Source organism: Mus caroli, chromosome 16, assembly GCF_900094665.2.
Source record: "Mus caroli chromosome 16, CAROLI_EIJ_v1.1, whole genome shotgun sequence".
NCBI classification, from domain to species: Eukaryota; Metazoa; Chordata; class Mammalia; order Rodentia; family Muridae; genus Mus; species Mus caroli.
In genome coordinates, this window is record NC_034585.1 from 71,000,400 (window position 1) to 71,013,079 (window position 12,680).

At 40.4% G+C, this 12,680-nt stretch overlaps 1 protein-coding gene across 1 annotated transcript; it reads right to left on the bottom strand.

The window, feature by feature from the left end:
• Window positions 1-410: 410 nt before the first annotated feature.
• On the bottom strand, window positions 411-12,158 carry Hspa13 (heat shock protein family A (Hsp70) member 13). Its single transcript, XM_021185425.2, has 5 exons — window positions 12,091-12,158; window positions 10,289-10,629; window positions 6,310-6,523; window positions 4,609-4,776; window positions 411-3,640 (listed from the first exon to the last, which is right to left on the bottom strand). The coding sequence occupies exons 1-5, from the start codon at window positions 12,113-12,115 to the stop codon at window positions 2,973-2,975; spliced, it is 1,416 nt and encodes a 471-aa protein (XP_021041084.1). The 5' UTR covers window positions 12,116-12,158; the 3' UTR covers window positions 411-2,972.
• Window positions 12,159-12,680: the final 522 nt, after the last annotated feature.

Consider the following 12,680-nt stretch of genomic DNA (forward strand, 5'->3'; position numbering starts at 1 on the left):
ACTTGTAACTCTTTCATGTTTTGGATATAATTATATTTTAATGAGCCGTTGTTTCTTTCTTTGGTAGAAACAATATTGTATGTCTAAATTGCTCTTAAAATATGAACTGTATGAACCCCAATGGTATGTTTTCTTCCAGTAATTCAGTATTACTGAATTATTTTAAAATAGTTCTATCAACAACTTTCTTCTTCTTCTTCTTCTTCTTCTTCTTCTTCTTCCGCCTCCTCCTCCTCCTCCTCTTCTTCTTAACTACAGTTGCAGATGATTGTGAGCTACGATGTGGAGCCAGGAATTGAACCAGGGTCTTCTGCAAGAGGACATACTCTAAAACAAGAGCTATCCACTCAGGCCCCAGGGGCTTATTTTTAAGACATCATAAAATGAATTTCTTAAGATAGAAAACAATATTTGTCCAAAAGACTAACACAGACTTTATTAGAAAATTATGAAGTACTAACTGTCAACTGAAAAGATTACAGTTGGGGGGGAGGGTACACAGACTCATTAACTTTGTGGATCAAGTCAGCACTTAACTCCACTGGTTACAAGCCATAGCTTGTTAATCAAAGTTCTAAAGGAACTGTTCGCATAAGAACTAGCTCTTCTAAATGAGAACTATGCAGAAAACAGCAGAAATGCCAGGAGACATGGGATACAGTAAATGCAGTAAGATGTGACACTTCTGAGATTTTATCACTTGCTAGTAAACGTCTGTAAGCATCACATCGGCTCTCTCTCTTTTTGTATTTATATACATCAAAAATATACTCCAAGCTAGTCATGGGTGGAAAATAAAGTACACAATTTAAAAGTCAAATTGCTATAGATTTACAACAAAATATGAATTACCTGTACACACATTTTTAAGAGGCACAATCTGTTCTATACAGTAACTGTCATATTGAATTCATATTATACACAGTGGTATCTGATAAGTGGTTTGAGTGAAAACGTAGTACCAAAACATTGATATAAAATAAATTACATATTACTTAGTATTTTTAAAGTTACATACTAAAAAAAAAGCCTTAGCCAAATGTACAACTAAAAAGCAAATTTTATGAAAAATGATCTCAGAGTTTAACAAATGGCCCCTTTCAGGATTCATTTGTACCTTTTAAATAAACTACACTGGTGTCAGGATTAGTCACATGACTCTAATTGATTGAAGACAATTTCCTTCATGGTTTTAACATTGTAACTACTAGGGAAGAGGATGCTAACTACATAGCCCCACCTCCAACACCATCATCCTGTTTTTTCAAAAAAAAATATTTATCTTCCCATTTTAGTATTATTTATCTGTTCTATTCTGCAAATTGATTTTGTTCATGTCTTGAGTTGTCATACAACTGAGAAATTCAAGTTTGCTGTTTATAATCCTAAATGGCTAACGTGAGAATTCCAAGTACATGTGGAGACTGCAGTACATGTAGCCTCAAACATGTTCCCAGATGTTTTTCAATCTGAAAATCAAAGATTCACAGTCTTGAATATTTTCACAATGCTGTGAAGGGCTCATCTTTGGCATTTCTCCATTAGTTCTAAAATAAAAGCACAGCATTTGATGTTTATCTATCTACCTAATTGCACGCGCTTTGGTACATGGAAATGACTGTTAATTTAATCGCAACTTCACTACTGAGCAAAAAAAAAAAAAAAATTATAAAGCTGCAAAACAAACAAACAAACAAACAAACACCCCCCCCCAACCCAAAATCTACCACATTCCTGCATTACTCTTTGGGAAGCTGAAGCGCTTGATCTTGTTCAAAATTTTAGTTCTCTTTTTTAGTTATTACAACACTGATAAACAGGATATACTTTAAATGAACAAGATAGCCAGGATATAATTCTTGTATGTGAATACTTTCATTAAAGCAAATATAATGACATATATCTTCCAACAACATGGGCATCACAAAGTCAACATAAGAATATTTTCTTCACTGGCCCTTGTGGCCATCTGGCTTGCTTTCTTCTTCCCCTCCCTATCTCCCTCTCGGTTTTTGAGACAGCAACAGGATCTCACTAAGTTGCCTATATTGGTCTAGAACTTCCTGGGTAGCTCAGACAGGCTTTGAACTTGTGAGCCCCTTGCCTCAATGTCTAAAGTAGTTTGACTATAGTCCTGCATTTCTAGGTTTGATCCTGGGAAAAGGGGAAACAACATAACCAAAACCAAACAGCTGCTACAAATATCCAATGGTCTTGGATAGCAAAAACAAATGGAGAGAGTAATACAGCTTTATTGTGACATCAACGCTTGGAAAAGGCAACTGGTAACTTTCTACGGTCTTTTTTATTCTTACAAAGCAGAGGTGTGAAAATACAAGCAGAAAATGACGCCCTCAAGATAAAAAGACTACAGTTTAAACAGGGCATGTCTACTATCTGGCAGAAAGAAATCTGAATAAATCTTTAGCTATTTTGGGAAGAAAAACTGGTCTTTCAAATATATTAAAATCTGTAGATTAGGAGGATGTAATATGTAAAAAGATAGTGGATTTTTGAAAATACAAATTACATGGCAGTTGGTGAATACTATCTATGCAGTTTAATAATACTGCTCTCTCCCAGCCAGTGTAAATACCTGACATAACAGTCCTTCAAGAAATTATCAGCCCCTACTAATACAATTCAGTAAGAACTTGGGCCTCATAGTTGGCACTATTTCAAGTTTCCAGACTAGTAAGTGCGGATGGCTACCTACTTCCAGAATCCAGGAGAGTTTTACTCAACTGTGTTACTTTAGAAATACTGAGCTTTTTTTTTTTTTTTTTACACACCCAAACAAGACTCATCTGGTCATATTCGATTCTAAAACAAAACACTATGTCAAGTTGTCCTGTATAAATGTCCTTTTGGGAATTTTTGAGTGACTTCATGGACTTCTTTTCTGGAGGAGGCGTCACATGGAAATCCTTAATACCCCAAGACAAGATCAGTTACCAGCACTCCCTCAGAGTTCAGTTGAAGTTGGTTTTCTGTAAATGCTTATTGGGAATTTCCAAAGCACTAACTTGGAGAGGCCAGGAGCCTCCATCAATCCCAGCTTGGATGGCCACTCCTGTCACCACTGCCAGGTCAGGGTCTACAGATGTATTCGGGTCCTTTCCAAAGAACTCCTGAATAACTTGGCGGATCCGAGGAATACGAGTAGAACCCCCAACTAGAACCACCTCGTCAATTTCAGTCTTGTCTAAGAGGCCTTCTTTTAATACTTGCTGAATGGGTACGAGTATTTTCTGAAAGAGATCTTCATTGAGGGTATCAAAGAGCTTGCGGGATACTTCTGTCTCAAATAAAACCTGACTTTTTCCACTCTTGCTTTCAGAAAGGCCAGGTCTAAACACTCTGTTCATATGGTGACCATCCCCTGGGGTAAGCTGGTCTTTTGGCAGTTCAGAGTCACCATTTTGAGGTTTCTTGCTGTCCTTCCCCTCTACAGTGAGTAAAACTGATACCTGGGCAGACTGATGAAGCGTCAAGTTTAGCTTGACCATTTCCACCGCCTGTCTTAATCTGTGGATTTCCTCTTTCCTGGAAGGGAGAAAGCCGTATGTTTGATAGATCTCTTTATATAAATACTGAAGCAGCCTCTGATTGAAGTCTTGTCCTCCAAGTTTGTTGTTTCCTAAACACAGAATTAAAAACCTTATGTCATATTTATATGCACATAAATATAAACTCTGTATGTTAAGGTATTCTAAGGATAAGAAGTCCTGTAATATATTAAGGTTTTACTAATGTATGTTGACTAAAAAAGACCTATGTTAAAACCATTTTAACCTAAATGGTAAGGGCAGATAGTTACTTACTTCAGATTCTAGAAACGGTTTTATCTCAGCTATTATTATTATTTCTATTTCTATCTTCTACTATTGATAATCAGTGCCTAGCAGGGTTAGAAATCCTAAATGATCAAGAAAGGAGTATTTCAATGACATCAAGTGATTTTTGATAAACAGAAGAATGAAGGCAGCATCTACCTGAAATTGAAACACTGTCTCATTTTGGAATTTTTATGATTAACAGGTACCAAAAATATAATCTTATCTTACTGTTAATAATTAAAAGCTTAATAGAAATAGTTCTATAGGAAAAAATAATGGAATATAAACTCAGAGTATATATTTTGGCTCTAAGGAATTTGGTTAAAAGAGTGAGAAATATAAATGTTAGAACGCTTATGTAGGTTAATAAGCACTCTTACATTTTGGCCTAAAAAGCACAAAGCAAAAATCTTGAAAAGAGATTTAAAGTAAACGGTCTTATTTCTTCAGTGACACTCAAGTTGCCTTTCTTAGGACATCCTCGTCCTCACGCATGAAACAGATGAAATAACCGACTGTCTTCATTTTGACATGTTTTTCTGTTATCTTCCCTTTAACCATCATCAAGGAAGCTCTAAAGGAACTTACTTATCTGACTTACAGGAAGTCCAGCCATTTTATTTTGATAGTTAGCTTTGATCTGTACATAGATATAAGCAACATTATATAGAAAAATCACAAAATATTCTGAAAGCCAAACCGACATCCTACATGCTGGGCAGATTGAGGAAAGCACGCCTGCACTTCCTTAGATGTGCACTTTTCTTACCAGACATCGCTCGTGTTAGGAACATCCCTCCTTGTTTATTCAGTAAGGACACATCAAGAGTTCCTCCACCCAAGTCTATGACCAACACGTAGAACACGTCAACCTTGTGGAGACCATAGGCCATCGCTGCTGCTGTAGGCTCATTTATCACCCTCAAGATCTTCAGTCCTGAAAGACCATGGGAGGAAACAGTTTCTACTCAACTTGTAATAAAAACATGTCTATTTCTGCTGTAATATGACCTTCATCCAGCAATGACAAAAGCAGTGGGAAAAATACAATAGTATGAAAAATGCAAGTTCTTTTTACTGGTATAATTAAAATTATTCTTAAAGAATACACCATAAAAAAGAAAAGCCTAAGTTTAGTATCTTGACATTTTATTAACAATTGAAAAACCTCTTCCAGCCTTTTCTAATATTGATACTCTACTTGGAAATATACAGTTGTGGAAATATGGTCAGCTGATCTCATGTAAAAGACCACATTACCTTGAATAAGATTCCTGCTTTGCAGTAATTTCCACACTTAAAGTGGTGTACAAGGTGTGAGGTCAGGAGCCACATCGGCATTTCAAACTCTAAAGATTCTCCCACAGATGCTACTGCCCTTCCTCTGGTTATCACACTTCTAACTCTGTTCTGATCATGTGTGGGGCCCTAGAGTCAGAGACTTACGTCACTGTTTCGGGAAGGCATTCCTGGTCATTCTATAAGCCCCCCCATCTATCTCTGACTACCCTCCAGGCCTCCATTCTTCCACCCATGCTACTTTCTGGTAAAGACTGTATAGCAGCGGATGGCCTTGTTGGGCATCAATGGGAGGAGAGGCCCTTGGCCCTGTGAAGGCTTGATGCCCCAATCATTGTAGGGAATTCAAGGGTGGGGAGCAGGAGTGGGTGGGTAGGGAAGCACTCTCATAGAAGCGAGGGTGGAGGGAGGGGGAGGGAAAGGATAGGGGGTTCCTGGGGGGCAGGGGGACCAGGAAAGGGGATAACATTTGAAATGTAAATAAAGAAAATATCCAACTTTAAAAAAAAAAGATGTCCCAGTAGCTCTGAACACGAGGTGATTGATCCTCCTGAAGCCAATGGTGGGAAGGACACTGCTGCTTGCTCTCCATTAGAAGGGCCATACAACTACGATTACTGATAAGTACAGGAAGTCCCCATGGCACAATGTTACATGCTATGTGCGAATTACGCTTACTCTACACCTCCATCTATTTGGATACAGCAGCACAAAAGCAGGATTTATAGAACAGGTGGCATCACTTTCACCTTGCAAAGTCTGGAAACACTTCACCTGAACAAGGAAGACATCGTATCTTTGATCAGAAGTACAGGAGTACTCATGCTCTCTCCCACAGTTTGTCATATGCCTGATTTGCTTAGCTTCTTCTTTTCTTTTCATTTTAGAAACATATTTTGAGGACGGTTGTATCCTGGAGGACTGAACCTAGGCTGGGCCTGACCCTCTCTAGAGAAGTAATCTATCAGAAAGCTACAGCCCTAGCCCTATACTGCTTTTTCTCCACATTTAATGTTGTACCAGAGTTCATAATCATCATTGCAAATCTATCTAAAACAGACAGCTAACTCATCTGCCATATAGTTTGGATGCCTACAGTTGATTTACAGAAGATGTTAGTCCTAACACAATCTGAGAAAAGGCATGTCAGGTCAGTCAAAGGTGCTATTACCAGCAAGGTTGGCAGCTTGGATTGTTGAATTTCTCTGTTGTAGGTCAAATTCTGCAGGCACAGAAATGACAGCATTGGCAACCGGCATGCCGAGGTATTCCTCAGCCATCTCCTTTAGCTTCAGCAGCAATCGAGAGCCAACAAACTCCGGAGAAACAATGATGGTTTCATTACTTGTCACAGAAAACTCAGCCATCCCATTTCTGTGTAAAACCTGTAAATAAGATTTGAAAAGCAAGAATGTAAAGTTATGTATGTATAGACAAAAGTCCAATTACTTTGACATGCACATATTGGATTGATTCAACAAAAACCTGTAAAACTAAGAAAAACCTCACTATAATATATCCAACACCCTTTTCCAGATTAGAGTTCACTGAATGTGATATTTAAAAACTTACTAAATAAATCTGTGTTACAGTTTTCAGGAATAGCCAAACAAAAGTCAGGAATGTAACAGAAGCCTAGGATAATCTCTGTACATTCTCATTGGAAGAATGCGTTACAACACCCAGGAGACTCCTTTTCTTGGAGCTGTTCGCCCTCAGTGGACATGTTTTCACTCAGACAAAGCACTTTAAAAGTTCTGCCCAATACACACAAGTAGCCAGCCAGTATCACTAATTTCGGGGCCATTACTTAGTAAGATAGTCTTAATGACAGTACCGCAATGCCTTCAACACCTGATCCCCAGGACGGCTGCTGAGCTAGGACAGCCCAGAGAATACAGTGACCAACGGGATGGTCCACACTCTGGGTAAGACTGGGAAGCCCAGTGAAGGACTTCATCATGATCCCCCAAAACAATTTACATACTGGTCATTTATGGGTGTTTGCATTTCATATTCATGCTCATTGAGAACTGGTAATTAAAATCACACGAAAGAAAACTACAGAAACTCCAATCACAAAGGAGGCAACACTTTATTTGGGAAGCCGTGATGATACAACTACCTAGTGAGTCTAACACATGTAGACTCATTAGACCACTTCATAACTTAGAAGAGAAGTTGCACACGGGAGAAACAAGCCACAAAAATCAAATGTTTAAAAATAACACTGAAAAATAAATACATAAAAGTATTAAGATGGAAATCCAAAAGAGAAAAAAAAAAATCAAATCAGTGCAAAGGGTCAGAGTTCATACTAATTACTACAGGAATCAAAACCCCTCTTCTATCATTGAGATTTCATGTATGCCTAATACTTTGAAAGGAAAAACAACTTAGACGTCACAGAGATGATAAGGTATTTTATTGTCATTAAAAAAAAGAGAAAGATATCAAACCAGGACAAAGAAGAAGAAATGCAGAGGCAATCAGGTCTTTGTGAGTTGTAGATCAGACAAGTCTACAAATTTAGTTCCTGTATTAATCAAACAATCAATCAACCAATAGAATTTTTAGAAGAAAGAAAAAAATACCACTAAATATAACTCCTGTAAAGCAAAGGAAAGACACTTAATACAAAATGCCATTTTTCAGTTGTGGATTGTGGAACATGGACCTGGGTGCACAGGTTGACCCGCTCAAGAGGCTGAGGCTTTACAGTTCAGTGACTGCTCCGGAGCACGGCCTACCTCAGTAAGTAAAGAAAGTCACACTGCCTGCTGAAGAGGCGGACACTCCAAAAGCAAAGGTTAAGAGCATGCGGACCTTCTGATCTACAATCTGGGAATATAAGTAAAATTCCTAAAAACGTAAATCAAAATGTTGAGATTCCACCTGACACCAATCAGAATGGCTGAGATCAAAAACTCAGGTGACAGGAGATGCTGGATTGCAAGCTGGTACAACCAACCACTCTGGAAATCAACCTGGCAGTTCCTCAGAAAATATGGAAATAGTTCTACTTGGAGGCCCAGCTATGCCTTTCCTGGGTATGTGCTCACCATACCACAAGGACACGTGGTCCACTATGTTCATTAGCAGTAGGAAGAAGCTGGAAACAAACCAGAGTGGATACAGAAAATGTGGTTCATGTTCACAATGGAATACTCTTCAGCTATTAAAAATGAGGACATCATGAATTTTGCAGGCAAATGGATGCAACTAGAAAAGAGCAAAGTAAGCCAGACCCAATAGGACATGCATGTTATGTAATCACTGATAAGTGGATACTGGCCATAAAGTACAGAATACCTAGGAGACAACCCACAGACCGTAAGAAGTTTACCAAGCAGGAAGGCCCAACTGAGGATGCTTCAATCCCACTTAGAAGGGACAACAAAATACTCACGGGAAGCAGAGGGAAGGAGGGACCTGGGTGGGAGAGGGAAGAGGATGGGAAAAGGGGAACAGGACCAGGTATGGGGGTGGGGGTGGGGGGCAGAAGAGAACCCGAAGGGCCAGGACAATGAATGGAAATATGAAGCATCTGGGAGTGTGGGGGGGACCCTCTAGAAAATCCCCGAGACCTGGGAGGTGAGAGACTCTCAGGACTTAATGGTGGTGACCTTATCCAAAATGCTCAACAGTGGGGAGAGGGAATTCGAAGAGTCTACCTCCAGAAGAAAGACAGGGCCTCAAGTGGAGGGACAGGATTACTAACCCACAGTCAAAATTTCTCACCCAGAATTGTTCCTATCTAAAAGAACGGCAGGGGCAAAAATGGAGAAGAAACTGAAGGAAAGGCTGTCCAGTGACCAGCCCAACTTGGGATCTATCTCCTGGAGTGCACCAAGGTCTAACACTATTACTGATTCAGACAGGAGCCTACCATGGCTGTCCTCTGAGAGGCTCTACCAGCAGCTGACTGAGACAGACACAGATACCTACAGCCAACGAACACCCAACCATTCAACTGACGTAGCAGACCCCTATGGAGGAATCAGAGGAAGGATTGAAGAAGCTGAAGGGGAGGGCGACCCCATAGGAAGACCAGCAGTCTCAACTAACCCAGATCCCTGGGAGTTCCCAGAGACTGAGCTACCAACCAAGACCATACTGGGCTGGACTGAGGCCCCTGGCACATACATAGCAGAAGACTGCCTGGTCTGGCCTCGGTGGGAAAAGATGTACCTAATCCTCCAGAGACTTGAGGCCCCAGGGAAGGGGGAGGTGTGTGGGGTGAGCAAGGGGAAGAGGGAATGGGTTGAGGAACTGTTGGGAGGGGGGACCAGGAAGGGGGTAAGGTCTGGAATGTAAATAAATAAAATAATTATATAAAAAAAACCCACACATATATATCCAACTCAAAATTCTATAAGGCAGGCAATTTCTAACCGACACAAAGATATATACATATACATATATATATGTATATATATATATATATACATATATATACACACACACATACACACATACTCACATATATATACATATATGTATATGTATGTATATACATATATACATACATATGTGTGTGTGTATATACATATATCTACACATACATATATATATACTCATATACATACATGCATATATATATACACACACACATATATGCATATATATATATACTGAACTTCAAAAATTAGTGTGACACTAGCAAAGTATAAGAGGGAGTGCTGAGATAGAGTAACTATGTAATAAAATAGCAGTTCCACAGCCATTAAAGCTAGTGAGGTACATGCACTACATGTGTATAACATACTGACACACTTCAAATAAGTCAGAAAGCACGACAGCAAGTGTACAAATGTTGTATGCATACAAAATGTACACACATAGAGAATATCTATTCACAGTCCACGGGGCTTCAGCATCCTTCCTAAAATGTCTTGAGAGAACTAACTGGAACTGTGATGATGGCGGAATGAGTGCACAGCAAGGCCCCATTTCCTGACCTGGTAGCACCAGGAAGTCACTGAACTGATCCACCACCCTGCAGCTGCTGTGGGATTTCTCACTGAGAGAATACAATTCCCTGACACATAAAGCCAGCAGGGGATGGAATGATGGGCACTGGGAAGTCAAAGCACGGATTCAAACAGCACCATTAAATCAAATGGACACAGTGTAGATTAGTTTCCTACCTTAAATGGGTATCTGCCAACTTCAGCCTCCAGCTCCTCCGGGGTGAAGATCTTCCCGATGAACCGTTTGGCATCATAGATTGTGTTTTGAGGATTTGAATCAGCCAGCTCTAGGCTCTCATAGCCCACATACACATCACCGTCCGTGAAGGATACCATGCTGGGGATGCTGATATGCCCGTTTTCATCTGGAATCACCTTCACTTTTCCTGTCCCAGGAAAAAATACACCAACCGAACAGTAGGTGGTACCCAGGTCAATGCCAATCACTTTTGGCGTAGGCAATGGTAAATACTGTTGTGCCAAGTAGCCTGCCAAGAGGAGAGTCAAAACAGCTGAACCTGCAAAAGGTAAAAAGATAAGTTTTTATGAAGCTACTACCATATACTGTACCTATAGCAACATCTTCTTAATAGCATTTTTAAAACAAAGCATAAAATATTTCACTTTATAGGATTATTAGCTATTTCTTTTGGACATCAAGTTTTTAACATTCCATCGGGCTACAATTAAAAACAAAGGAGAAAAAAAAAAAAACCCTCAAAAACCAAAAAGCCCTCACAACTTTATTTTTGTATAATCTGTTACATGATAATAAAGGAATAAAATGTAAAGATATTTAAATAACCATTATGCTGTTGTTGAATGAAAATATCACAAATGTGAAACTAAGGCTAAATACAATCCAGTTCTCTTGGCTTATTGCTATTTAGATTGATAGCTTCATAAACAGTTTTTACCTGTTATTACTAAAATGAAATGCTATTAGGAAATTCTCACAGAGAAAGCTTTGGTATGTAAGTCTAACCTGTTTGGTTATCGTCTTTACCCATTCAAATGGATAAAATATGTAAGTTGGATATGCTGATCTGAAAACTGCTTAGGCGCTACTGTTACCTCATAGCAGAGTCCCACAAGAGATTTTGCATATTTAAGCATTCATTAAGGATATACTTTTCAAAGTAGTTGTTAGGGAAGAAGTATACAAGTGCTAATCCTGATAGCAACAATATGTAAACTTCCCGAAGGCAAGTTCAAGTCACCATTGAATAGTACGGCCCATCAAGAGCCGAGGCTCAGCAAATATTTAAGGGAAAAGGTCATATAGAAACACCAGGCATATTGTACACAAAAGCGAATAAGAACATTACTCTGAGTTTAGAATTAATATCTGATTTGGTTTCACTAGTCTGCGTGATACACCTGTTCCCACTCAAACCCAGAATGTCAGTCGGTAGTGCTGTTTGTTGGTAATTGCTAGCTCCTTCAAATCAACGCCTGGCGCATCATAGCAGTCCAAGAACCTATCCACTTGTCTCTTCCCACCTACAGACAAATCTCAAAAGCATCTCATCATTTGGCAAGGGAATGTTAATTCCCAACCGGTATGTTCAAAAGAGAATCCAGCTAAGAATGCACAGGGACCCGAATCTCTCCCAATTCCGCATCCCGAGTGAAGCCAAGTCTTCAATCTCGAGATTCCCTTCTTATTCACAGTGGGTTCTCGCACAGAGAACCGATTTCGGCTACCCATTGAAGACCGAGGTCGTTAGCATTCCTAGGCCCTCGTCCCTCAGACCTGTGCCTGGTGATACGACCCTAAGAGGCCTTCGGCAAGTCAGACCCCCCGACTCCAGGCGCCCCGCCCCCACCAGCTCCAAACAGCCTTAGCCCCCTTTTCAGGTTCCCTTCGGCTGAGTGACCTGTGATTCAGAAAGTGAGACAAGCAACCCTTGCCCACCCAGACCTCGTCGAACCGCCCCGTCGACTGCCATAGCTGCAGGGACCCCTGAGATACTGACCTAAGATCGTCATCTCTCCGGCCATCAGTCCCGCCGAACAGGCAGAAGGATGACTGTACCGACGGGAGGCACCGCCCCCTAGTCTCCGGCTGTCGCGCAGCCTCCTGGGAAATGTAGTCCGTCGGCTCCGAGGTAGCCGGAGGAACTACGATTTCCACCACTGCAATGACTCCATCTACCATGAGGCCGCGGGGCGGATTTCACTCAGGCCAGTGAGGGAAGACTCGGCCTCCCCACGCACGAAGGCCCAACAAACCAGGCTTTGTTGTAGGAGCAGCGTCTGGGAAAGGCCAGAGTTTGTCATTCACCAAACCCGAAACGCCGCGAGCCTACTCGCAGTAAAAAAAAAAAAAAAAAAAAAAAAAAAGTCCCTATAGCCCCGCCTCACCGCGTTGTATTGTGGGAACTGCAGTTCTGGACTGTCCAGAGCTTGGAAGGCATAAAGAGGATAAAACCAATTAAGATTCCGAGGTGGGTTGCGTTTTCAGGCTGGCGGGGAATTCAAACTTCCGTTTGTTGTTTTTCCTTTTTTTGTTTTGTTTTGTTGTTCAGCCTCTTTTTTTAAGGATTATGAGTCTTTGGTCGAAATC